Genomic DNA, 27551 nt, shown 5'->3' with positions numbered 1-27551 from the left:
CTAGGCTATCGCCCCTTAGCCAAATTTAGCTTTCTGCTCAAGTCTTTCTCCCGCTATTCCAATTTTCAAGCTCTTCTCTCTCTCTCTAACTCTCCGACAAAATGGCGAACGCCACGCCACCTACGAGAACTCAGAGAAATCTATAATATTTTGCGAAGCCAAAACAATTCGGGTTATCATCGTAAGAAACAACAAAAGGGTAGTTTCAGACGTTGATAGAATTGTGGTTCAAAGTAAAACATTATTTCTTTGAACCAGCTTGTTGACGTTGTTTGCGAGTCGAGAAAGGGGATACGGTTTGTTGTTGTTATTTGCGAGTTGAGAAATTTCACGACGTTTTGGGATATGGTGACGTCAATAAAGGAAATGTGATACAAGCTCCTCCCATTTCTATAAGTATCATCACGGCAATACGAGTATAGAGTGCTGTCAGTTGTGACGTCAGATCCAAGGTTAAACGTCACGAGTCTGCCTTTAGCAATAGGCGGCCATGACAGTTACCGTTTTTTTATGGGTTAACAGCATGGGTGACGTCACACCGGCGCTTCTGACAGCACTCTATTACATGTGTTTCATAATACCTATGAACGACACTAATTTAGACAAGTACAAATGAAACAACATTAAAATTGTGGTGGTATTCAATACTTCAATTAGAGAGAAGCGTACCACAAAGCAGGGTAATAAAGCTGTCTCCGAAATCTTAGTGTGACATCACCCATGCTATTTGCCCATTGAACCAATGCGGTACCAAACATGGCCGCCCACTACCAAACCTAAGCCCGGACGTTTTACCTAGGCGCTGACGTCACAGCTGAGATAGCTCTATTGTAGTATGATTCTTCCCAACATCATTTTGCATTTGGAGCAAGGTTACTAAACCGAATCACATACGCGATAAATAGTTTCCTCAACATTATTCTATTAGCGCTTAACTAATTTCCAAGACGCGCTCGTGGATTTTTGTCCCACGTCAAGACAATCAAGGTTTGTGGGTTGATTGCTGAGGATTTAGTACCAAACAGTTATTGAATTCACCCTATTCACCCTACCACTGTGTGTTGGCCACTGAAGTTTGATAAGCAGCAGGGCAAACAAAAAGGGGTGAGCCTGGGAAGAATCATGTTACATAACTAACGTATTAAGGGGATATAGTGCCATCCTTCTTCTATTATCCCCTTCTGATTTAACGTAGTATTAGTTTGTTTAAACTTCGCATATTATCAAAAATGTCTAAGGTTTTTGTATGTGGGTGTCTGTTTGGGGCGGAGCTAAGATATTAGCTAGATGTTGTCAGTAGTAGAGCTTCCTTGCAAAGATAAAGGGGAATTCGGGAACGTGAGTTAGTACTATGGCCTTATTGACCTTTGCTGTATGCAATGCTGCAGTACCGAGTTGGAAATCGCTTTACAACGAACGCCAGCTCTATCTAGAAAGAGGCCATTTTGTGACCTCTGGCTTTTCTAGTTTAGAAGCTTGCCGAAAGCTATAATTAAGTTATTTTATAATAAAGTTTTCGTGCCTCCGAAGGTGCGCGAAACTCACAATTTGGCACTACTAGTGTAAGGGATGAGTAGAGACGGAGCGCAATTGTACGCATTTTTTAGACTGACAATTTAAAGAGAGAAAAAGGGGGAATTAGGAAAATCTTGGTTTTCGCTTATCACGTGGATATACCGCAAAGTTTCACTACAAACTGCCCTCTAGTGAGAATATTGATAAGAAAAAGCGACCATTGGCTGTAGTAGCATCAATGTGTGTGTTCTGACTGTTGTCTGAAAACTGCGTACAATTCTGCTCCTGCTCAACTTCTCCCTGCTAGTGTCAAAGCATCGATCTGTTTTACTGAATCCTAGGCAGTGTTCTGCCTTCTTTTGACATCAATATGAATTAGTATTAACTTGGTTTAATATATCAAAAATAAACAAATTTAAGTAAATAAAACATTTTACTTTTTGATGTGTATAATTTCTGAGTTGTAATAATTATTTGTCAAAAATTGTTTCACGAAAGGATGCTGCTAAACACCTACTACCTAAACTTGAAATCAATTCTAAATCAAACACGCGAAATTTTAAATAGCTTGCTTTCCTTTAAAAGTTCACGAAACATTTCGAATTGTCACCACTCCCAAAATCTCGAAATTCAAATCCATGGCTTAAAGGGAGGGTGAACAGGAAAATTAAGTGATATTTTTTTATGGATTTTTCTACTTAAGGCTCTTTCAGACGATCCAACTTTTTGACTCAGCTCGATGGGTCAAAAAGTTGTATCAACTTGCCCAACTTTTGAAGGGAAAAGTGAAGTAAATCCTTCCTTTTCATACGACTTAACTTTTACCGCCAAGTGGAACATTTTTAAGCGCCACGTACCTTGGCACTTATAAAATAACCCACGAAAAAGGTTTTTTATTGTAATTCATTTTGATTGGCTGGAGAAATGAAATTAAAAAGTTGAGTCAGCAAAAATTGGATCACTGATCCAATTTTTCCTAGCCAACTTTTTTTGGTGACTCAACTCATCCAGCGTCTATTCACACGATCCAACTACTTGATTCAACTCGAGTTGACCCATCAAGCTGAGTCAAAAAGTTCGATCGTCCGAAAGAGCCTTAGCTATAAGACATATTAGCATAGTGAGAGCTTAAAGAAATACCTCGGAATGATTTGAAAATTCAAATTAGTTTGACGTATCTTTTATAATTCGAAATTAGCACCTCCTACCAATGGCATCACGCCCTGCCTTCTTGTTAATAAAACTCAGTGTTGAATGAAATCTAACCCGAGATTAGATAAAGATTGCGCGATGTGACAATCCTGGCGCGAGCGTGCAACTTAAATTTTGTTAACAAGAAGACAGGGCGTTACGTGATTGATTGCTTGTGCTAATTTCAAATTATCCATGAAATCGCAAACTAATTTTAATTTTGAAGTCATTCGGAGGTATTTCCTGGTCTTAGAATTAGAAGAATTGATAAAAAGTCACTATTTTCCTTTTCACCCTCCGTTTAACCAATATCTAGCGTCGGTTCCATTAGCTGCGCCAAGCTATTTGTATAAGATCTATTTAATAGCGAGCTCATGTCTACAAAGACGTTTTTTGGTTATGAAATCATTCTATCCGTTATTTTAAGTAACTGAAAGCGTAATGCCATAAGTTCATAAGATATATTCCATAAGTGTGCCACTGGTTACTGGTAGCCTGTCATGAAGTGACGTAGGTAATAATTTCTCGTAAAGCGACACCTGGTGTGGCGGTATCAAAGGCTAAATAGGAGGATTGACTTCAAAACCGAGTGTAGTCAATTCTCACTTGTCGTTCTCGAACTGGCTCTCAGCATTAAGTATGGATAGTGTCATACTTATGGAATATAACTTATAAACTTATGATAATGTACAATGAAAGTTGTCGAAACTTTTAATGGATCTAGCCGATATTTCCATATTTATGTTTCTTGAGTACATAGTTTTCGAAAGCAACATTAAAATGTGTTTTTGTGTACCGACTTTTACATTAGCTCAAAGTTCTTTTGTTTGAGTTCACTTGTCCGTGACTCAAGACTTCAGCTTCTCAAATGTGAATTATTTTTTTCGAGCTTCTCGAAGGAACTTTCTACAATTTAGTTGATAATTTATCGACACCGAAAAAACTACGATGAATGTTGCGATAAATCTACGTCACAGATACGTAATATACCGAAAATTATTTTAATAAATAGCTTGTAGCTTTAATAATGATGTCTTTGAACATTGTAAAATCTCCCATTTGCTAGAGTAACATGCATGGATTTGTTGTACTTGGAATCTTTAACGGGTCCTTTTCTGGGTCTTCTGCTTGAATTGAAGGGGAGGGCGCGTAGAAACCAGGGTGGGAAATAAGGATTTTTTTAAAACTGGACATTGGGCCAGTGACCCCCTGGCCTTGAATAAATAATCTGGTCCATGACCATTGACCAGGGCGCAGCGTCTGCTAAACTAAAGAACTGGATAATTAAAATAGTTGAGATAATGTCTGGACTCTGGTTACCCTTGGTGGTCCCGTGGACCACTGACCCCCCTCCGATTTAATTTTTAGACTGGTCCAGGCAATTTTTAAACAGGTCATTTGCTATGTGCCACCACTTTATTTCTCATGCTGGTAGAAACCATTACCTCTGACGTCATGCATAATCCATTGAACTTGGAAACCACGTGATATTGACGTAGCTAGTGACATGTGCCTCGACTCCCGCGACCTATAAGTGCCGCACCCGAATGGAAATAAGTTCTCTTTTTGTGATATGAACGAGTAAAGCTAGGGTCCACGGTTGTCCTATAAATGTGAATAGCCAATGAAAAGCGAGGAAGGAGGAGAGGGGTTATTAACCAAGTTTAAGCCCTTCCCTTTACCTTCAATCAGATATTAGCATGGCCTCTTAAAGATTTCAAGTAGAAGATATCTATATACATTCCTGTGTCAGGTGATTACTGATTTTATGATAAACTTCATTTCACTTTCAAAGTACAAGCCTCTTGTTTACCACAAGTTGGGAACAAATCAAGGGAGTTATTTCCAAGGCGTAACTGGACCAATATCTGACCTCGTTCAGGCAATGGCTAGTAGATTCAAGTATGTTAGTCAATTCTTTATTTAGTTAATGAAGATTAACGTTTTTATTTAATATTTCACATTCTATTAACGTAGCTGGTCTCTTGTGCCATTACCCGTGAAGGTACGTAAACTTAGTCAGGAAAATCTGTGCCCATTCTTTTTGTGAACTTTTACTATGGTTAAGGGGGAAAAAACCGATTTATTCCAGAACCAATCGGATTACGATTTATATTTGTATCCATACAAAATCCAGACACGATGCAGATCAATACACTTCCGAAGTTTATTTTTCCGAGATAGTAATAATTTCTCAGCTTAAAAACTGTACAACTAGTTCACCTTTAGCTAGCTTTGCCAATATCCCATTTTGGGTACGACATAATTTATCCCTTTTCAAAGGTTGGGGTTAAATAGTCTGGTGTGTTGAGCACGTTGTTTTCTTGAGACAGGACATTGATGGGTATGTGCATGGACAATAAAGACTTAAATTAAGATATGCCTTCAAACTATATGGAGAAAATTTGGCGCAGGACTGGTAACTTTTAAGCCCTATCTAATGTCTTTTTGTCCACATACCCGTCGAAAGCGGTGCGCAGGACAAGAATTTTTCCTTTTTAAACGAAAGAGCGTGTAAAATAATGCATGTATCAATCGGAACCATGTTTCTATCTGCAATATTAAAGATACGAGCATTTAAGTTTTTTCAACGGTCACTACGCGTTATGGCTTTCACGCGAAGCGTTGGGGTGTATCAGTATTGGACGAGTCTTTAATATTGTAGATAGAAACATGGTTCCAATAGACCCAACCAACAAATAAACAAGTTGGCTGCGTCTCGGTTCCATCAAAGCTATATGATCACGTGACTAATAAGGTTGCCTATAGCACCATCTGTCGTTGAGGGACGAAAATAAATTTACTTTTTTCTGATTGGACTAGTCTCTCGACAGAGTCTGACTCTTGGGGTAAAACAGGTTCTGCGCATGGCAAAATCGAACCAATCAGATTATCCCTTTCTCACCTCAAATATCGAGAAAGAGATCTGAGCCTTTATAAAAATTCGAAAGATTTGTCGGTTGGTTCTATTGCTATATTCATTATTTTATATGCTCTTTCGATTACGAAGGAAAAATTCCAGCAGACGATACAGCACCCCTTCTTTTGAAAAGGATCTATTTCATATAACATACCTGCGCATCACTCTTAATCGTGATTTACTGTCTTGCAGTTACCATGTTCAATTTTTATATCGCTTTTAATACTTGCCTCGTTAAGTTTCTTCATGGAACGGATTTCAAAAAACTACACGATACGTATTTACCAGATTTTCTGGAGTTACTTCGAAAGCATCTTTGCGCAATGTAATGGCTATACTGCAATTATGAGTGATTTACTTTGGTTACAAAAATAATTGATTTTCAGCCATGTCCTATAACGGTGAGGTACTGGGGAGACCAACTAGAATATCGCTCTCTGTATGGTGGATTTCAATGATATTGTTTCACAATATTTTAAATTCGGTTATTCTGTTGAATCTTGTCAACAAATCGCGACATTACATTGATCATTTAACTGATATTCTTGATTTTAAAGACCTTCGGATAATAAATGAAGGTGATTCGCCAGGAATTACTGATTTTTTAGAAGTAATAAACACTTAAAATATAGCGTGTTCCAGATAAGGGTAATTCCAGGTACAGATTTAATTTTAGAGGTAGGAATGGAGAACGGTTAGTATTCACTTCAGTCAGACTCATAGCCCAGTATAGAGCCCCTCCCTCCAACACGTAACGAAAAGTTTAAATTATCTTATTGGCTCACTTAAACTACATTTTGATGACGTTGCTGACGGGAACGGCGAAAAATATGTAATTCCTTTTTACCTCTGTCGCTATGACCCGCCTCTTCTTTCATACCCCTCCGTCCCGAGGAAGGGGGTCCGGGACTTTGACGCGCGCCCACATTACTCTGTTCTCCATGCCTACTTCTATAATTAAATCTATCCCTGTCGTAACTTCGTTTGTGGCAAAATCGGTCATAGAAGTTACATTTTTGACTCAAAATTAATTTCCCATAAATGTTCCACTGTACAAAACTACCCTTCAGGAACACAATGTATATAAGAACGAAATTGATATATTAACATTAATTAACAATATAATGTTCAATTAGAATATACCTGGTAGTACTGGTGTGAAACTGAGAAATCGAAAACTCTGGTATGGTTCAACCACATACCATTTTTTGACATCTGGGCTTACAAATGGTCGTTTAGTATTTTTACACTGGCATGATGACCAGCAAGATTTCAAAAAAGTTTTTTGCAAAGATGTGTTAAAAAACGAATACGGTCCAATTTATTATCGAAGCCCTCCGAATATTCACTCTCGTGGAAATGCTCTCTGGACCAACAAGGACACGATTGATAAAAATACATTGGAATCAATTAATACAATGTACGTTCACGCTGCTTAATAGATGAGTCGTAAAATTGTTCGGGTACACCTTAAAGTTTTCACTGTTTATGTCGAGGTTACACAGGGTCGTTCAGTGCACATACCAAAGAGATCGGTTGTGTAAGACTATAAGAGTACGTTTGATCGTATTTCTTTTGCTACACGCAGTCAACAACACGTTCTACTCTATCCTTCGTTCGTTGGAAATCAATTCCAAAAAAAACCTTGAATGATTTTACCATTTATCTATTCTGAAACTGACCAGCAACAAAATAATTTTGTTGCAACTATGCCAGGGATAGATTTAATTATAGAAGTTGGAATGGAGAACGGTTAGTATTTACTTCAGTCCGACTCATAGCCCAGTATAGAGCCCCTCCCTCCAACACGTAACGAAAAATTTAAATTATCTTATTGGCTCACTTAAACTACGTTTTGATGACGTTACTGACGGGGACGACGAAAAATATGTAATCCCTATATAACCTCTGTTGCTATGACCCGCCTCTTCTTTCATTCCTCTCCGTCCCGTGGAAGGGGGTCCGGGACTTTGACGCTCGCCCACATTACTCTGTTCTCCATTCCTACTTCTAAAATTAAATCTATTCCTGGTGATGCGTAGTCTCTCTAAATCACCAGAATTAAATCTTCACCACGTGACATATCACAATGTTATTGGTTTCGTATCTTTTAAGGATACGGTATTTTTTCGCATCCGGGATAATCGACGATGCTATTAGAAAAGAATATTGGATGTTAGAAGACAGATGCATTACTGAAAATAAAAACACATTGGATAAATCGGAAGATATCTCGGCACACATGGCAACTTCGTACGCTTTAATTATCATCATTTGTCTCACAATATCAACAATTGTATTTGCGTTGGAACTTTTAGTGAAAAATGTTATTTCAACTTATAAACGACGTGAATTGAAGATAAAAAGATCTAATATATCATTTCAAATGAAAGTAACGGCGATTGCTCGGTTTAAAATGTCACTTGAAGATATGGTTTTAGATAACGTACGAGATTCTTAAAATCCATTTGTGCTAAAATTTATCGTTCCATTTACATTAACAGATTTAAGCTTTAGCCTCTGGTACCATCCTCGCATACTTGGTTGAAACAATTCATATGTTAACACTAGCTGTTACCCGCGGCGTCGCTCGCGTGTAATAAGAACTTACATCAAAATGATATAAAGAATGGGTAGATTTTACTGATGACTAATATTTTTGTAGCACCCTAGGAGCGAAGGCACTCGGCGTTGCCCGTCAGCCCGTCGGAACATTTTTTATTACTTTTCATTCGGACATTATTCCATTATGCAGGGTTTTTAAATTTCTGGCCGCCATTTAAAAAGATGGCAACAAATCGAATCCGAAAGACCATTCAGCCCGTCTCTAGGTTAAAGAAAACCAGTTTACTAAATATTTGAGACATCGGTTGAAACGCGCTGACTTTATTGCATAGAGAAGAGTTTTTACATTTCTGGGCGCCATTTATTAAGATGGTGGCGGATTGGAAAAATCTTTCTTAGCACGCGCCTACCACTTATGAGTAACGTTCCTGCAAATTTTCAGCCTTCTAGGGCAAGCGGTTTGGGCTTCGCGTTGATTATAAGTCAGTCAGGACTTTGATTTATATAGATATAGATAGATAGATAGATAAGATAGATGTATGTCTAGTATTTAATAGCTAACAGCACGCCCTGGTAAAGAGCAATATGGTCAAAGTATAAATATTCAATAGTTTATTCTATGTCTTCAACTGGTTTTTTTTAATAATTGGTATCATACCAACATTAACTTAAATTAAATCAATAGCGAACATTGTAAGTTTGCAACTAAGCAAAGTCAATCACAATTGTACGTGACATTTAATTTGTAGTACAAGCGAAATTTCAAAATTTAAAAACGAGTCTTAAAAGAATAATATACTTATGAAAATGTTAATTTCAATGCAATTTTTAAAAAGAAAGAGGGTACAACTCCGATTCAATTAAAAAGCCGTTTAAATGTTTATATCCTGTACATAGATTGCGACTATCGGTCATCATTTTATTAAAGTTTGTTTGGTTACAGCAACCAGATGTTAATTTTCGCGTTGCAAAGCACAAATAGCAATAATTCGAGTATGAAACTCATCAAAGCAATTGCCAAACAGAAAACATTTAAGAGAAAAGCGCCACTAATTGAAGCGAGGTTTAAATTGTAAAATTCTTCAGGCGGGGTTTTCCATAACATGCGATCCAAGATGTAACCTTGATCCCTGTTCATGTAATCGAACGGTTTGGTTTCGAAAACTCTCATGATCCTGCAAATATATCTTTAAATTCTCTGTGCGCTGCAATTACGAACTTAATGCCTTTACGAAATTACCCTTGAAGTATATTTTCAGTAGCATTTGAGGAGTTATCAAAGCGATGTATTTTAACTACTTCCAGGAACGTTTGAACAATGTTGGTTGATTTTCGAATTTTAATTTTAATGTTATTTTTGTCCTCCTTGACAAATTTGTTGACGCTTTGTTTCAAATCACTGACATGAGTAAATAAAGCAATTTTTCGATGTTGTAGTCCATCTAGAATTTGGTTCTTTTCGTACTGGTCAACGTTAACGATTTTGTGGAACAAGGAGTCTTGAAAGTCTTTGCTGCTAATTCCTGGAATTCCATCCTTTAGAAAGAAAAAACAAACGTTTATCGTAATTTATAGCTAATTATTAATTTGATGAAAGCGTAACTCACTTTCGTCCAAAAGAACTCAGTTTCTGGTGAATACTTCACTAAAGCCGGTGTTATGTTTGGATATTTCAAAAGATCACTGGCTGTTTCTAATATGTCATATGTTTTGACCGAGAAGTCGCTCTTCATGTAACTGGAAACGAAGACGGTAATAACCAGAACTACTAGCAACCAAGATGACCACACGATAAGAAAGGCGAAGTTATTGGGTCGATCACTTTGAACTGCCACTGCAATTCATTAATAAGTTAATCATACAAATGTCAACTTCATCTTCTGTTAAAATTGTACCTCCATACCTTGTTTTAACAGCAATACTGACGTCTCCCACAAGTAGTTAAGCCAAATGAAGATATTAATCTTGGTTGTTTTAATTGAACATGGATTAAGTTCCTGATGTTGATGGACATTATTATGCAGATTTTCATTTGTGATCTTGCATTTCAGTCGTTTCAACAATCCTTGAAATGTTGCTTTTGAAACCAACGAAACTAAGCATTTCAACGAAGACATGAAAATTATGACGAATAAAAGGTAAGCAACGAGCTGAAATGAAACACGCAATTGAAGACTTGATTTGGTATAATTTTGCACTTGTTAAAGTACCCGTATCTCCAAGCTTAGAAAGGATAAAGAGGTTACGAGTTTCATGGGTGGTTCTCCAGTAAACAAATGAACTGCGAAGAATTTCAATATCACAGGAGTTGCTCCATTATATAATTGATCGTGATAGTTAAGTGAAAAAATCGATAGATCACAGCACAAAAACTTGTTTATAAAACATGTTATAATTTTATAGCCGTCGAAGTGTCTTAAATAGATTTTAACCTTACTTTGCGACAAGTGCTCTCTGCTATCTCGTTAGATTTCGTGCTGAGAACCTCAAAATTTCTGAAAACACTTGAATGTTAAATCATCGCGAGAGTGAAAAAGAGTCGAATTTTCTAACCTTTGTTTCAAAAACCTGTATAAGAAGTGCCACACGGCAGTAGCAAAATCATTTTCGGTATCAAATCCGTAAAGCTCCTAGGTGAAAATATCACAATAATTTATCCATTTCTCCATGAATAACACTAGCTACACAACAGACAGATTTAAAATATAAACCATGATTCAACAAGGTTTGGGATGAAAAATTGCCCTGGATGTTTATTATTATTAAATTAATTTATGATGTATGTTAATTGACACAGTGACAACGATATTTAGGATGATGTTTCTTATTAAATCAATTTATACAAAACTAACTGTTACCCGCGGCGTCGCTCGCGTGCAATAAGAACTTCCATCAAAATGTTACAAAGAACGGGTAGATTTTACTGATGACTAATATTTTTGTAGCACCCTAGGAGCGAAGGCACTCGTTGTTGCCCGTCAGCCCGTCGGGACATTTTTTTATTACTTTTCACGCAGGCATTATTCCATAAAGAAGTGTTTTTAAATTTCTGGCCGCCATTTGAAAAGATGGTAAAAAATCGAACCCAAAAGATCATTCAGCCCATCTATAGGTTTAAGGAAACCAGTGTACTAAATATTTGTGAAATCGGTTGAAACACACGGACTTGTTGCATAGAGAGGATTTTTTACATTTCTGGGCGCCTGATTTATATAGATATAGAAGATATAGATAGATTATAGGAGGGATGGCCGATTTTTTATTTGCAGCCCACGAACCTAATCTATCATTAAATATTTTGCGGTCCGCGCTTAGGTCTCAGAAATGGCTAAAGCTCTTTCCATAAAAAACCTGTTCCGTCTCCTCTTGTGAACTTGCTACTCACCTGCTATAAGTAGTATATATTCTTTGGATTTGGTTACTTTATCGTTTTTATATATCCCTAATTTTCCCTCTTTTAATCTCAATAACATGGGAAGCACATTTTCCCTCTCTTTGCGCAATCATTTTTAAATATAAGTGTGTTTATGATCCTAATTTCTGCGCTGTTGATTTTAAATTTTAAACTTTCAGCCGGCGACATAGATTAAATTTTCGAATTTGGCCCTTCAGCCTAAATTACTGACTTACAGTATTCAACAATAATAGGACTTGTTGCTCGTATCTTTTTTATATTGTATTTATAAACATATGGTTCCAATTGAAATATTCACTATTTTATATTCTCTTTCGATTAAACGGAAAAATTCTATCCGGGGGTATTTCTTGAAGGCAAAACCATCCAAGAGTTTTTGTTGAACATTTGATAAATAAGTAAATTTAATTTATAACAGGAAAATGTTATTAATTAAAACTGGGCCATGACAATTAAGATGATGTAATACATTAAATGAAGGGTTACAAAAGTGACACACACTTACATTGTTCAATAATAATAAGACTACTGTTTTATTTATATTTTTAAATCTGAAATTAAAACTTAAATGACTCAAAACGACAAAATATATTTGAAATTAGAGACAAAAAAAAAAACCTACTGGTCATAATTGTAGTAGGTGCTCAAAATTGGATTATCCATAATATGTTAGATAAACGACCAATTGTCTTTGTCTGCGAAATTAGAAAACCGAATGAAACTGAAAAAAGGCAAAATGCAGTAAAATCGAGGTTCAAATACAATTTAAAATATTCAAAAATATTTCTTACCAAATTTTGTTTACTTCTAACATCGAGAGCGACAATTCTAAAAATCTTCTCAAAGTTTTACAAAATCCTCGGCGAATTTAAGAACTGGAGGTCGTACAATATTGACGTTTGAGAATTTTGCTTTATAAATTTTTGAACCATATTTTTCATAGCATTTCAGTAAATATTTAAACAATCTTTTTAGCGAACTTTTCTAAAACCGATGCATTATTGAACGCGGCTTTGTTTCCACGTCCAAATTCTATCGACTTAAGGGTGTATATTAAAGTGCGACGCTGTGTATCTTATTTCACTTTCATAGGAATTTTACCTTCTGTAGGTTTTCGAAATTAAACACGCAATGGTTTATTATTAACCTCGAATATATTATTGCACGCTATTATATTACTATTAAACATTAGAACCGTAAATATTGTGCGCTCTATTTGTTTTGATATTTAAGTCTTTTATGGGTAACATGCTTTCACCATTTGGATATAGCCTGACTGAGACGTGTTTTGACAGCAAAGCGCTTTACAAATGAATTACAAGTTGGGAAAACCAAAATATTACCTCTCCGAGTCAAGAGGTCTACTACTACAAACTTATTTACCCAGATATGGAGTTATTTCACTTTTTTGAAGTAAAAATTTACGAAATATTGAAGTAGTATTCCAAACATAGCAAACAGTAAAGTAGACGACATTTTACATCCAATAAGGATAAATCTTGGACACATGGAAATCAGTCAATGGGGAAAAGAACAGGAAATGAAGTCTACGCTTCAGCTGTTTACCCTATATTCTGGTAGCTACATTCACAACTGGTTTTCAGTGTAAACACAATCGTCTCGTCTCACCTCAACAATATTCTTAGTTTGCCAACACGAATGTTAACGTTAAATAACACCAAAGCTAAATTATACCCAGACGCACTAATAGTCATAGCGCACCGTAAAGAGAATAAAAAGTCTGTAGCTACTCGTTTACCACTAGCCCTTTTACTAATCTAATTGCCACCATGATCTTTTCTTCTATTATAAAATCTTTACCTGATTATTTAAGAGTGTATTTAACTTTCGGCTCACTCTGAACCGTTAATGTCTCTTCATTTCAGACACGAAAATCAAAGCCAAAAGTTTACTTCACTTCAGGCCTCAATAATTTACACTTTGTTTCACTAAGCCTATTGCGGATAATACTTGTTTTACCCGCCGGAGTCTAGGTCTTAGGTTTCTTCATGAAGTCACTAAACCAAGGATTATTCTATATACAGATGTCGTATAGCTTAAGTAATATATAAACAGCCATTTCAAATAACAATATTAAAAAAAATCTTTGGAATATCAAAATGAAACAGAGCTTTAAAGCTACAAAACTACTAAATGCATCATAATTACGAAAAATACTTCCACATATTCACTTTATATTATGTAAAAAGGGAATATTAAGGTTCTGTATGATTTCTTAACACATCAACACAAGGCTAACTGCTAACGCGACGCACTAGTGTAACAACGGACGGACACACACAGACAAAAAAATAAGCTGCTTTTTAACTCTTTCCGTATTAATTTTGAGATGAGAAACAAGATTATCTTAAATATTAAAATAAATATAATTAATATTAAATATTTTCTTCGTCAGTTGTTTGCCTTATTGAACGTTACATCGTTTTGATATAGAACAATTAAACATTCTAGAGAGACTTGACTAATATTGGCGTTTGAAATGAAGCATACGCCGGTTGCTTCGACTTACTCAAATAGGTAGTATATAAGGGATTCGAATCGCGGCTGTAGATAAGAACATCGCAATTGCGTGAACCTTGGAGGAAGACCCCTCCATTGGAAGGCTAGACGTTTCTCGTAACCCTAGCCGATCGCCGCGTATGTCTTAACCTTAAGGATGTTGGTGGTGTTAGAAGCCAGGTGTACAGACTGGTGTCCATGTGGGATGGACAAAAACAAAGACCAGAAGATGGTTGTGTTAGAAACCAGGTGTACAGACTGGTGTCCATGTGGGATGGACAAAAACAAAGACCAGAAGATAGTGGTGTTAGAAGCCAGGTGTACAGACTGGTGTCCATGTGGAATGGGCGAAAGACTAGAAGATGGTGGTGTTTAGAAGCTAGAAAGTTCAGACTGGTGTCCATGTGGGGTGGACAAATGAACAGTTGTTAGACAGACAATGGAGTTATAGCCTGTAAGTGGAATACAATTTCCGGGACTGTAAATGCGGTCTGGAAATTGAATACACGTTTGCTCCGATCTGCAAACTGCGAACGCGGTCACGTGGGTATAACAACGGACAGACAGACAGACAGACAGACAGACAGACAGACAGACAGACAGACAGACAGACAGACAGACAGACAGACACGTCGAATTTAGAACCTCTCCGTGACATACGTCACTCGGAGAGGTAAAAAATAACGATCTAAAGTTTCCTCAATTTTATTTTTAATACTTTAAATATTATGTATGTGAAATAAAATGGGACACTGTCTGTACACGGGATAAGTACTACAGAAAGGTTCATTTAGACTGATAACTCAAAGTAACGAAATATTTAGTACTTCCACTCAGACAGTTGAAATGACAAACTTATAAACATTGTTCTAAACCTCATTTATAGATATACCTGCATTTCAGCCCTTTGGCATTGTTCATAATCCGACCCAAAGCAACAACGCTAATATAAAATATAAAATGTATACTGAACATATTAAACATGAAACTATAAACCAAAGTCGAAGAAATTTCTAAATAGAAGTTGTGTCCAGATGTTCGAGCTCCAAGTACAATTTCCAAATAATACGGTTAAAAAATGCAGATATCGGTCATCATTTTAATAACAGTTGTTTGGTTACAGCAACCAGAAGTTAATCTTCGCGTTGCATAGTACAAATAGCAATAATTCGAGGATGAAACTCATCAAAACAATTGACAAACAGAAAACGTATAAGAGAAAAGCGCCACTAATTGAAGCGACGTTTAAATTGTGAAATTCTTCAGGCGGGGTTTTCCATAACATGCGATCCAAGATATAACCTTGATCCCTGTTTATGTAGTCTAACAGTTTGGTTTCGAAAACTCTCATGATCCTGCAAAAAGGTCTTTAAATTCTCTGTGCGCTGCAATTACGATTTTAATGCCTTTACGAAATTACCCTTGAAGTATATTTTCAGTAGCATTTGAGGCGTTATCAAAGCGATGTATCTTAACTACTTCCAGGAACGTTTCAACACTCTTTGTTGATTTCTGAATTTTAACTTTAATGTTATTTTTGTCTTTCTTGACAAATTTATTGATGCTTTGTTTCAAATCACTGATATGAGTAAATAAAGCAATTTTTCGATATTGTAGTCCATCTAGAATTTGATTCTTTTCGTACTGGTCAACTTTAACCATTTTGTGAAACAAGGAGTCTTGAAAGTCTTTGCTGCTAATTCCTGGAATTCCATCCTTTAGAAACAAAAAACGAACGTTTACCGTAATTCATAGTTCATTAACTTGATGGAAGTGAAACTCACTTTCGTCCAAAAGAACTTAGTTTCTGGGGAATATCTAACTAAAGCCGGTGTTATGTTTGGATATTTTAAAAGATCACTAGCCGTTTCTAATACGTCATATGATTTGACTGAAAAGTCGCTCTTCATGAAACTGGAAACGAAGACAGTAATAACCAAAACTGATAACAACCAAGATGACCACACGATACGAAAGGCGAAGTTACTGGGTCGATCACTTTGAACTGCCGCTGCAATTCAATACAAGTCAACTGAAGATTATCACTCAGTTTCTATCTAATATGAAGCAAAGGCAAACAGAAAAAAAACAGGAATCGGGGCAGTAAGGAAAGTGTAGGCAGATTCACCAACAAAAATCCATGTTTTTCATTGTTGAGTATATATAATCAATAGTACGCCGGCAAAATGCATTTCATTAAACAGGTTGAGGATTAAAGTAGAGCTTGTTATCGAGGTTTTTACCTCTCCGAGTGACGTCACAGATGCTACACTGAACGTTTCTGTGTGTCTGTCAACGCGTTCGCAGTTGCAATATCCAAACCGCGTTCGCAGTTCACAGAAAGCAATATATGCTTCTACTTTACTATCGTTGTTAGGGTTAAGATGTGCGCGGCAATCGGGTAGGGTTACGAGAAAAGCTTAGCCTCCCAATGGCAGGGTTTACACCAAAGTTTCACGCAATTGCGGGTTCTCTTATCACTTGCTGCGAATCAATCGCCTTATGTACCCTAAAGAGGCATACTCCAGAATTCAAACGTCAACAATAGCTATGTTTAAAATTATTTTAGGAATAACGTTTAAACGACTTAACTAGAAAAATAATTAACATCAATTATATTTATTTACTTATTTAAGGAAAACCTCTTAAATCGGTCTCGACTCGGAGAGGTTTATTTAGGTTTCCCAACTTGTTTCTATTTGCGTTACTTGGATGTTAAGTGGCTTTGGACACGTTTTGCTTGTGGCGTGAATTTAGATCCATTAAATCTATAATAACCCTTACTTTGTTTGAGCAGCAATACCAAGGTCTGCCATACACAATTAAACCAAACATAAAGGTTAAACTCTCCCCTTTTCATCGAATCTATATTTTGTTGTTTCGGTAAAGCGTTTCGATGACTCGTGCTTCTATTATTTCTTGAAAACTTCGTTCTAAATCTTTTCAACAAATCTTGAAATTTTCTTATTGTAAACCATGAAACGAAGCATTTTAATGAAGACACTAAAAGTATTACTAATACGAAGTAACCAACGAGCTGAAAATAAACGCTCTCAATGACTTGATTTGAGAAAACTTTCCAACAATTAATATACCCGGATTTCGAAACTTAGAAAGGATAATGATGTTACTAGTTTCATGGGTGGTTCTCCCGTAAACAGAAATACTTCGAAGAAAGACAATATCACCGGAGTTTCGCCCACTTTTAATTGAGTTTGATCGTGAAGCGAAAAAACCGACAGATCACAGCACAAAAACTTGTTTAAAAAAAAACGTCAATTTTGAATGACACCATTGGTAACTAAGAAGTTTTTATAAAGTAAAGGGTGACAACGCTATTTGAACCTTACTTCGCGACAAGTTGTTCTACTCCCCCTAGCTTTCCTGCTGAAAACATCTATATTTCTGAAAACACATTACATGAATGTTAAATTCATAGTGGCAAAGAAAAAGGTCAAGGTACTTCCTAACCGGTGTTTCAAGAAATTGTATAAGAAATACCACATGCCAGTAACAAAATCATTCTTGGTACCAAACTCGTCAAGTTCCTAAGCAAATCATGAATATCAAGATTACTCAAAGGGATACTCAGGTCAAGAATATTTTCCCTTATAATCGAAAGAGCGTTTAAAAAATGAATTTAACAATTGGAACGATGTTTCTATCTGCAATTGTAAAGAAAATAAGAGCAATAATGTTTCCGTAATGGACACTACGCGTTAGACATCTCCGCGAAGCACTGTAAAGTACTTCTATTGGACAAATCCGTCAGGTGGTACTATGCCTAGGCGTCAAATAGGGGTACTTTCCAGTGCTTCGTGGGAAAACGTAACGCGTAGTGTTCATTACGCGCCACGACGAGATCTTAATTGCTCGTATCTTCTTTAATATTGTAGACTGAAACGTGGTTCTAATTGATATATTTATATTTTATACGCTCTTTTGGTTAAAAATAAAATTAAAGGAAAAATCATCCAAATGTTATACATTAATAACGTTCCCAAAATTCAACAAAATCTGTTAAAAGAGTTTTTGTTGGAACGATAAAATACATTGATTTATTTAATAACAGGAAACCGTTCTTAATTAATATTTGGACAATGATAATTAAGACGATGTAACGCATTTAATGAATGGTTACAAAAGTGACAAGCACTTACATGGTTCAACAATAATACGACTACACTTTTATTTACATTTTTAAGTCTGAAATAAATGAAAAATTATATCAAACGAGAAAACCTATTGGAAATTATAAACGACAAAAAAAACCATACGGGTCATCGTATTCGTATAGCAATTCGGGCTTATCCATAATTTTAAGCTCTAGTTAAACGCTCAATTGTCTGAGAAATGAGGGAACCGAATGAAACTTAAACACTCGAAATGAAGTAAAAGGTTCAAATACAATTTAAAATATTCAAAAGTATTCCTTACCAAATTTTGTTTACTTCTAACATCGAGAGTGAAAATGCAAAAATTTTTCTCAAAGTTTTACAAAGTCCTCGGTGAATTTAAAAATGGAGGCCGTACAATTTTGACGTTTTAGAACTTTACTTTGTAAATTTTTGAACCTTTTTCTACATGGAATTTGAGTAAATATTTATACAATCTTTTTACCGAGATTTTCTAAGGCCGTTGCATTATTGAATGCGGCTTTGTTAATTCCACGACCAAATTCTATCGATGTAATGGTGTATATTAAATACGACGCTGTGTATCTTATTTCACTTTCATAGGAATTTTACCTTCTGTAGGTTTTCGAAATTAAACACGCAATGGTTTATTATTAACCTCGAATATATTATTGCACGCTACTATGTTAGTATTATTATTAAACATTAGAACCGTAAATATTATGCGCTCTAATTCTATTAAGTCTTTTAAGGGTAACATGCTTTCACCATTTGGATATAGCCTGACTGAGACGTGTTTTGACAGCAAAGCGCTTTACAAATGAATTAAAAATAACGATCTAAAGTTTCCTCAATTTTATTTTTAATATGTGAAATAAAATGGGACACTGTACACGGGATAAGTACTACACAAAGGTTCATTTAGACTGATAACTCATAATAACGAAATATTTAGTGGATCCACTCAGACTGTTGAAATGCCAAACTTATAAAACATTGTTCGCAATCTTATTTATAGTTATACCTGCGTTGCAACCACATGGTATTGTTCATGATACGACCCAAAGCAACAATGTCAGTGTAAAATGTATACTGAACATTTTAAACATGAAACTATAAAGCAAAGTCGAAGAAATTTTAAATAGAAGTTGTATCTGGATGTTCAAGCTCCAAGGACAATTCCCAACTCCGATCCAAGTAGTACAGTTAAAAATGCAGCTATCGGCCATCATTTTAATATCAGTTGTTTGGTTACAGCAGCCAGAAGTTAATTTTCGCGTTGAAAAGGACAAATAGCAATAATTCGAGGATGAAAGTCATCAAAGCAATTAACAAACAAAAAACGTACAAGAGAAAAGCGCCACTAATTGAAGTGACGTTTAAACTGTGAAATTCTTCAGGAGGAGTTTTCCATAACATGCGATCCAAAATGTAACCTTGATCCTTGTTCATGTAGTCGAACGGTTTGGTTTCGAAAACTCTCATGATCCTGCAAATAAATCTCTAAATTCTCTGTACGCTGCAATTACGAAATTAATGCCTTTACGAACTTACCCTTGAAGTATATTTTCCGTAGTATTTGAGGCGTTATCAAAGCGATGTATCTTAACTACTTCCAAGAACGTTTGGACAATGTTGGTTGATTTCCGAATTTTAACTTTAATGTTATTTTTGTCTTCATTGACAAAAGTGTTGACGCTTTGTTTCAAATCACTGACATGAGTAAATAATGCAATTTTTCGATATTGTAGTCCATCTAGAATTTTATTCTTTTCGTACTGGTCAACTTTAGCCATTTTGTGGAACAAGGAATCTTCAAAGTCTTTGCTGCTAATTCCTGGAATTCCATCCTTAAAAAAGAAAAAACTAACATTTATCGTAATTCATAGATTATTAATTTGATGAAAGCAAAACTCACTTTAGTCCAAAAGAACTTAGTTTCTGGTGAATACCTAACTAAAGCCGGTGTTATGTTTGGATACTTCAAAAGATCACAAGCTTTTTCTAATATTTCATATGATTTGACCGAGAAGTCGCTCTTCATGTAACTGGAAACGAAGACAGTAATAACCAATACTGCTAGCAACCAAGATGACCACACGATACGAAATGCAAAGTTATTGGGTCGATCACCTTGAACTGCCACTGCAATTCATTAAATACAAGTCAACTGAAGATTATCACTCAGTTCCTAACTAATTTGAAGCAAAGCCAAACAGAATTACAGGAAGCGTGCAGTAAAGAAAGCTTGGGCAACTTGTGATTCACCAACTAAAAAACAGTGTTGTTTTCAAAATGTCGCTTAAGCACTAGTACGCCGGAAAACAGCATTACATAAACCAGGTTGAGGACTAAAGTAGAGCATTATCGATGGTATTTCTATAAGCTTTACTTGGTAATTAAGCGGCATTGAACGCCTTTTTAGATCCATTAAATCTATAGTAACCCTTACTTTGTTTGAGCAGCAGTCCCAAGGTCTGCCATACACAATTAAACCAAGTATAAAGGTTTATCTCCCTCCTTTTAATCGAATCTATATTTTGTTCTTTCTGTAAATCGTTTCGATGAAGTTTGAATCTTCGCTTCGTTTTTCTCCTACGACTCTGACTACTTAAAAATTTTGTTTTTAATCTTTCCAAAAATTCTTGAAATTTTCTTATTGTAAACCATGTAACGAAGCATTTTAACGATGACACAAAAACTATTACCAATACGATGAAACCAACGAGCTAAAAATAAACTCGCTCAATGACTTGATTTGAGAAAACTCTGCAACAATTATTGTACCCGTATTTCGAAACTTAGAAAGGATAAAGATGTTACGAGTTTCATGGGTGGTTCACCGGTAAACAGATGAACTTCGAAGAATGACAATATCACCGGAGTTTCGCCCTCTTTTAATTGAGTTTGAGCGTGAAGCGAAAAAACCGATAGATCACAGCATGAAATCTGGTTTAAAAACGTGATCTTAGTCATATTATGCGGAAATCAGTATAAGAACGACACCCTTGGCAACTAAGAAGTTTTAATCAGGGATAGATTTAATTTTGGAAGTAGGAATGGAGAACGTTTAGTATTTACTTCAGTCCGACTCATAGCCCAGTATAAAGCCCATCCCTCCAACACGTAACAAAAAGTTTAAATTATCTTATTGGCTGACTTTAACTACGTTTTGATGACGTTGCTGACGGGGACGGCGAAAAATGCGTAAATCCTTTTGATCTCTGTCTCTATGACCCCCCTCTTCTTTCATGCCCCTCCGTCCCGTGGAAGGGGGTCCGGGACTTTGACGCGCGCACACATTACTCTGTTCTCCATTCCTACTTCTAAAATTAAATCGATCCCTGTTTTTATAAAGTAAAGGGTGACAGCGCTCTTTGAACCTTACTTCGAGACAAGCTGTTGAATGCCACTTGGCTCTCATGCTAAAAACCTCTATATTTCTGAAAACGCATTACATGAATGTTAAATTCATAGTGGCAAAGAAAAAGGTCAAGGTACTTCCTAACCGGTGTTTTAAGAATTTGTATAAGAAATGCCACAAGCCAGTAACAAAATCATTCTTGGTACCAAATCCGTGAAGTTCCTAAGCATAATCATGAATATCAGGATTACTCAAAGGGATACTCAGGACTAAAATATTTTCTCTTATAATCGAAAGAGCGTGTAAAAAATGAATTTAACAATTAGAACAATGTTTCTATCTGTGTACTAGGCGTTCAATAGGGATACTTTCCAGTGCTTCGTGGGTAAACGTAACGCGTAGTGTGTATTACGCGCCAATACGGAAACTTCTTCCAACATGGTTCCAATTGATATATTCATTATTTTATATTCTCTTTCGATTGAAAGGAAATATTCTATCCGGGGGTATCTCTTAAAGGCAAAACCATCCATGCATAAATAACGTTGCCAAATTCAACAAAAGCTTCTTAAATATTTTTGTTGAACGCTTGATAAATACGTAAATTTAAATAATAACAGGAAAATGTTATTAATTAATACTTGGGGCCATGATAATTAATTAAGATGATGTAATAAATGAAATGAAGGTTTGCAAAAGTGACACGCACTTACATTGTTCAATAATAATACGACTACTGTTTTATTTATATTTTCAAATCTGAAATTAAATGAGAACTTAAATGAATCAAAACGTGAAAATATATTTGAAATTAGAGACGAAACGAAAAAAAACCTACTGGTCATAATTATAATAGCTCAAAACTGGTTTATCTATAATAGATTAGTTAAACGATCAATTGTTTTTGTCTGAGAAGTGAAGAAACCGATTGAAACTTACAAACGCAAAATGAAGAAAATATAGGGTTCAAATACAATTTAAAATATTTCAAAAATTTCTTACCGAATTTTGTTGACTCCTAACATCGACACTGAAAATGTTACCGGTATTTTTCTCCAAGTTTTACAAAATCCTCGGCGAATTTAAGAACTGGAGACCGTACTATATTGACGTTTGAGAATTTTGCTTTATAAATTTTTGAACCGCATTTTGCATAGCATACTATAGAGAGCTGCAAAACGAAAATATTAACCTCCAACTCCTTCCAACTCCAAGGCAATACACAACAATGACTCCAATTCCTCCCAATGCCATAATCAAAAGTTTCAACTCCGCAGAACTCCACCCAGCGAAATGTAAAACTCCTCCCAACTCCTTCCATGAAAATTAAAATTTCTTAAACTCCTCCCAACTCCTTCCATGAAAATTTAAATTTCTTAAACTCCTCCCAACTCCTTCCATGAAAAGTAAAATTTCTTAAACTCCTAACTTTGTCCATTAAAACCTTTCTAGTTTCTAATTGGAAAAATAGAAAGTTTAAGTAGAAAGTGTAGCTCATTAGTTTTCTTTCAAATTTGGCCTAAGATTGATACAACGGGTTATGATTTTCAAGTAAGGAATAATATTTATACATAAAATTCTTCTATATAGACATTAAAACTTTGGGGGAAAAAGGCGCTACGCGTTGATGTTGAGTCATATTTTACGCTTAGTTTCTTAAATTAGCTATTTAATTAAAATCGGACTGATTCGCTTCGCAAATGCCATTTTGAAGGCCAAGGCCACAAACTTCACGAATCAAGAAATACTAACACTAGAGTCCATTCTGTTATTAGTTGTGCCTGCCAATATGCCTACTAACTTACTTTAATATGCCTCATAGCTAGAAAGGAGACTCTTGTCAATGGGTTTAAGAGAAAAGGAAAGCGCCCGTGGCTACATTGTGTGAGAGACTCACTGAGGGGACGTGTCACGTGGGGTTACGAGTGAAAAAAGAATTTCGTACGAAGCTTCTGATCCACTTATGACACTTTTAAATTGGAGTCCTACCACTTACCACACTTAAGTTTACCAACTCCGTAGATTTCCATGTTTTAAGATAATTTTCCATTGCCACCCAACTCCGCAATTATAATTATCATTATTCCCATTGCCTCCCAACTCCGCACACGAAAACATCCACTGCCACCCAACTCCAATTTTATCTTAGAAAAACATTTCCAACTCCTGGAGTTCCCATCGCTTAAACGCGGAACCCAGCGGGTTTCGGAGTTTTTCCACGGAGTTGCAGCTCTCTAGCATACTAGCAGAAGAAAATAGGGGAAGTACGTATTCTTAGCTATTTCGCGAGACGTCACTTTATCGGTTTTTTCGCGCCACTGAATATCCGCTTTTTTGGCGGGAAACCGCGGATGAATACAAGAAACTATTTTCTTCGAAGGTTCGTCTGCTATCCAGCTGAATGCTGATTTTGTTATGGTACCTGACTTCTTGAGTTTACTATGGCCGAGGCTTAACGAGTCACTCGAATTTGGCGAAAATTCTACTTGAATACCTTTAGTTTTGCCTTTAAAACTTGTCTGGCTTTTCTTCTGATACTAGTAAATATTTAAACAATCTTTTTACCGAGATTTTCTAAGGCCGTTGCATTATTGAATGCGTCTTTGTTTCCACGCCCAAATTGTATCGACTTAAGGGTGTATATTAAAGTGCGACGCTGTGTTTCTTATTTCACTTTCAAGGAATTTTACCTTCTGTAGGTTTTCAAAATTAAACACGCAATGGTTTTTTTAACCTCGAATATATTATTGCACGCTATTATATTATTACTAAACATTAGAACCGTAATTATTATGCGCTTTATTTCTTTTGATACTTAAGTCTTTTATGGCTAACATGCTTTCACCAATTTGATATGGCCTGACTTAGACGTGTTTTGACAGCAAAGTGCTTTACAAACGAATTTAAAATAACTATCTAAACTTTTCTCTATTTTACTTCTAATATTTCAAATATTTATGGATGTGAAATAAAATGGGACACTGTCTGTACACGGGATAAGTACTACACAAAGGATCATTTAGACTGATAACTCGAAGTAACGAAATATTTAGTGGATCCACTCAGACAGTTGAAATGCCAAACTTATAAAACATTGTTCGCAATCTCATTTATAAATATACCTGCATTGCAACCATATGGTATCCGACCCAAAGCAACAAAGCTAATGTAAAATGTATACAGAACATTTTGAACTTGCAAAGTCGATGAAATTTTCAAATAGAAGTTGTATCCAGATGTTCGAGCCCCAAGAACAATTCCAACTAATACGGTTAAAAACTGCAGATATCGGTAATCATTTTAATAACGGTTGTTAGGTTACAGCAACCAGAAGTTAATTTTCGCGTTGCAAAGCACAAATTGCAATAATTCGAGGATGAAACTCATCAAAGCAATTAACAAACAGAAAACGTATAAGAGAAAAGCGCCACTAATTGAAGTGACGTTTAAACTGTGAAATTCTTCAGGAGGAGTTTTCCATAACATGCGATCCAAAATGTAACCTTGATCCTTGTTCATGTAGTCGAACGGTTTGGTTTCGAAAACTCTCATGATCCTGCAAATAGATCTCTCAATTCTCTTTACGCTGCAATTACGAAATTAATGCCTTTACGAACTTACCCTTGAAGTATATTTTCAGTAGTATTTGAGGCGTTATCAAAGCGATGTATCTTAACTACTTCCAAGAACGTTTGGACACTGTTTGTTGATTTCCGAATTTTAACTTTTAGGTTGATTTTGTCTTTCTTGACAAATTTATTGACGCTTTGTTTCAAATCACTGACATGTGTAAATAATGCAATTTTTCGATATTGCAGTCCATCTAGAATTTGATTCTTTTCGTACTGGTCAACTTTAACCATTTTGTGGAACAAGAAGTCTTGAAATTCTTTGCTGGTAATTCCTGGAATTCCATCCTTTAGAAACAAAAAAACGAACGTTTACCGTTTTTCATTGATTATTAATTTGATGAAAGCGAAACTCACTTTCGTCCAAAAGAACTTAGTTTCTGGGGAATATCTAACTAAAGCCGGTGTTACGTTTGGATACTTCAAAAGATCACTAGCCGTTTCTAATACGTCATATGATTTGACCGAGAAGTCGCTCTTCATGTAACTAGAAACGAAGACGGTAATAACCAAAACTGATAACAACCAAGATGACCACACAATACGAAAGGCAAAAATATTGGGTCGATCACTTTGAACTGCCACTGCAATTCAATACAAGTCAACTGAAGATTATAACTCAGTTTCTAAATAATTTGAAGCAAAGGCAAACAGAAATTACAGGAAGTGTGCAGTAAGGAAAACTTATAGGCAACTTGTGATTCGCCAACTAAAAACACTGTTGTTTTCATTTTCTTATATGAATATAAGCACCAGTACGCCGGCAAACAGCATTACATTAACCAGGTTGAGGAGTGAAGTGTAGCATTATCGATGTTTTTTTTTCTATTTGCGTTACATGGTAATTAAGCGGTATTGGACGCGTTTGTGCGTTTGGCCTGAATTGAGATCCATTAAGTCTATAATAACCCTTACTTTGTTTGAGCAGCAGTCCCAATGTCTGCCATACACAATTAAACCAAGTATAAAGGTTTATCTCCCTCCTTTTAATCGAATCTATATTTTGTTCTTTCTGTAAAGCGTTTCGATGAAGTTTGAATCTTCGCTTCGTTTTTCTCCTACGACTCTGACTACTTAAAAATTTTGTTTTTAATCTTTCCAAACATTCTTGAAATTTTCTTATTGTAAACCATGAAACGAAGCATTTCAACGATGACACAAAAACTATTACCAATACGATGAAACCAACGAGCTAAAAATAAACTCGCTCAATGACTTGATTTGAGAAAACTTTCCCACAATTAATATACCCGTATTTCGAAACTTAGAAAGGATAAAGATGTTACGAGTTTCATGGGTGGTTCACCGGTAAACAGATTGACTTCGAAGAATGACAATATCACCGGAGTTTCGCCCACTTTTAATTGAGTTTGATCGTGAAGCGAAAAAACCGATAGATCACAGCACAAAAACTTGTTTAAAAAAAAACGTAAATTTTGAATGACACCATTGGTAACTAAGAAGTTTTTATAAAGTAAAGGGTGACAACGCTCTTTGATCCTTACTTTGCGGCAGAGTGTTGAAGGCAATGAAGGCCACTTGGCTCTCATGCTGAAAACCTCCATGTTTCTGAAAACACATAACGTGAATGTTAAATTCGTAGTGACAAAGAAAAAGGTCACGGTACTTCCTAACCGGTGTTTTAAGAATTTGTATAAGAAATGCCACACGCCAGTAACAAAATCATTCTTGGTACCAAATCCGTGAAGTTCCTAAGCAAAATTATGATTATCAGGATTACTTAAGGAGATACTCAGGACAGTAATATTTTCTCTAAGAGAAATAATGTTTCCGTAATGGACACTACGCGTTAGACATCTCCGCGAAGCACTGTGAAGTACCTCTTTTGGACAAATCCGTCAGGTGGTACTAGGCGTCCAATAGGGGTACTTCTCAGTGCTTCGCGGAGATGTCCAACGCGTAGTGTCCATTACGCGCCAATACGTAAACTTATTTGCTCGTATCTTTTTTAATATTGTATTTAGAAACATGGTTCCAATTGATATTTGCATTATTTTATAGTCTCTTTCGATTAAAAGGAAAAATTCTATCCGGGGGTATCTCTTAAAGGCAAAACCATCCATGCATAAATAACGTTGCCAACTTCAACAAAAGCTGCTTAAGAGTTTTTGTTGAACATTTGATAAATACGTAAATTTAATTAATAACAGGAAAATGTTATTAATTAATACTTGATAAATACGTAAATTTAATTAATAACAGGAAAATGTTATTAATTAATACTTGATAAATACGTAAATTTAATTAATAACAGGAAAATGTTATTAATTAATAC

At 35.7% G+C, this 27551-nt stretch overlaps 3 protein-coding genes and 1 long non-coding RNA gene across 4 annotated transcripts; 1 reads left to right on the top strand and 3 right to left on the bottom strand.

Moving 5' to 3' along the window:
- Positions 1-19164: 19164 nt before the first annotated feature.
- Positions 19165-20627, bottom strand: LOC149625160 (uncharacterized). The gene is made up of 4 exons (XM_089852077.1): positions 20597-20627; positions 20181-20407; positions 19817-20112; positions 19165-19751 (listed from the first exon to the last, which is right to left on the bottom strand). Exons 1-4 carry the CDS (start codon positions 20625-20627, stop codon positions 19514-19516), a joined length of 792 nt encoding a protein of 263 aa, XP_089708203.1. The 3' UTR covers positions 19165-19513.
- Positions 20588-21765, bottom strand: LOC149625159 (uncharacterized). The gene is made up of 3 exons (XM_089851770.1): positions 21651-21765; positions 21050-21211; positions 20588-20991 (listed from the first exon to the last, which is right to left on the bottom strand). Exons 1-3 carry the CDS (start codon positions 21684-21686, stop codon positions 20662-20664), a joined length of 528 nt encoding a protein of 175 aa, XP_089707896.1. The 5' UTR covers positions 21687-21765; the 3' UTR covers positions 20588-20661.
- Positions 21766-24794: 3029 nt separating this feature from the next.
- Positions 24795-25745, top strand: LOC149625158 (uncharacterized). Its single transcript, XR_016374564.1, has 3 exons — positions 24795-24917; positions 25445-25523; positions 25603-25745. It is a non-coding gene; the product is annotated as an uncharacterized LOC149625158 (long non-coding RNA).
- LOC149625157 (uncharacterized) lies at positions 24867-26640 on the bottom strand. The gene is made up of 4 exons (XM_089851934.1): positions 26506-26640; positions 25613-26447; positions 25248-25543; positions 24867-25182 (listed from the first exon to the last, which is right to left on the bottom strand). Exons 2-4 carry the CDS (start codon positions 25736-25738, stop codon positions 24945-24947), a joined length of 660 nt encoding a protein of 219 aa, XP_089708060.1. The 5' UTR covers positions 25739-26447; positions 26506-26640; the 3' UTR covers positions 24867-24944.
- Between the last annotated feature and the right edge of the window lie 911 nt (positions 26641-27551).

The sequence above is a fragment of the Phalangium opilio genome, unplaced genomic scaffold (assembly GCF_054372755.1).
Source record: "Phalangium opilio isolate 3A_F unplaced genomic scaffold, DU_Popi_V2 ptg000105l_1, whole genome shotgun sequence".
Taxonomy (NCBI): domain Eukaryota; kingdom Metazoa; phylum Arthropoda; class Arachnida; order Opiliones; family Phalangiidae; genus Phalangium; species Phalangium opilio.
This window is presented reverse-complemented; position numbering and strand designations above follow the sequence as displayed.

Bases quoted from the DNA above. Each gene is read 5' to 3' on its own strand.
- LOC149625160 (XM_089852077.1), bottom strand. From the start codon at position 20,627: ATGCTCTACTTTAGTCCTCAACCTGGTTTAT. The intron at 20,408-20,596 runs GTAATGCTGTTT...AATGAATTGCAG, and splicing joins TAGTCCTCAACCTGGTTTAT to TGGCAGTTCAAGGTGATCGA. The intron at 20,113-20,180 runs GTGAGTTTTGCT...TTCTTTTTTAAG, and splicing joins CTAAGTTCTTTTGGACTAAA to GATGGAATTCCAGGAATTAG.
- LOC149625159 (XM_089851770.1), bottom strand. From the start codon at position 21,686: ATGAGAGCCAAGTGGCATTCAACAGCTTGTCTCGAA. The intron at 21,212-21,650 runs GTAAGGTTCAAA...TTTTTAAACCAG, and splicing joins ATTCAACAGCTTGTCTCGAA to ATTTCATGCTGTGATCTATC. The intron at 20,992-21,049 runs GTACAATAATTG...GTTTATTTTTAG, and splicing joins TTCTAAGTTTCGAAATACGG to CTCGTTGGTTTCATCGTATT.
- LOC149625157 (XM_089851934.1), bottom strand. From the start codon at position 25,738: ATGAAGAGCGACTTCTCGGTCAAATCATATGACGTATTAGAAACGGCT. The intron at 25,544-25,612 runs GTGAGTTTCGCT...TTGTTTCTAAAG, and splicing joins CTAAGTTCTTTTGGACGAAA to GATGGAATTCCAGGAATTAC. The intron at 25,183-25,247 runs GTAAGTTCGTAA...ATCTATTTGCAG, and splicing joins ACTGAAAATATACTTCAAGG to GATCATGAGAGTTTTCGAAA.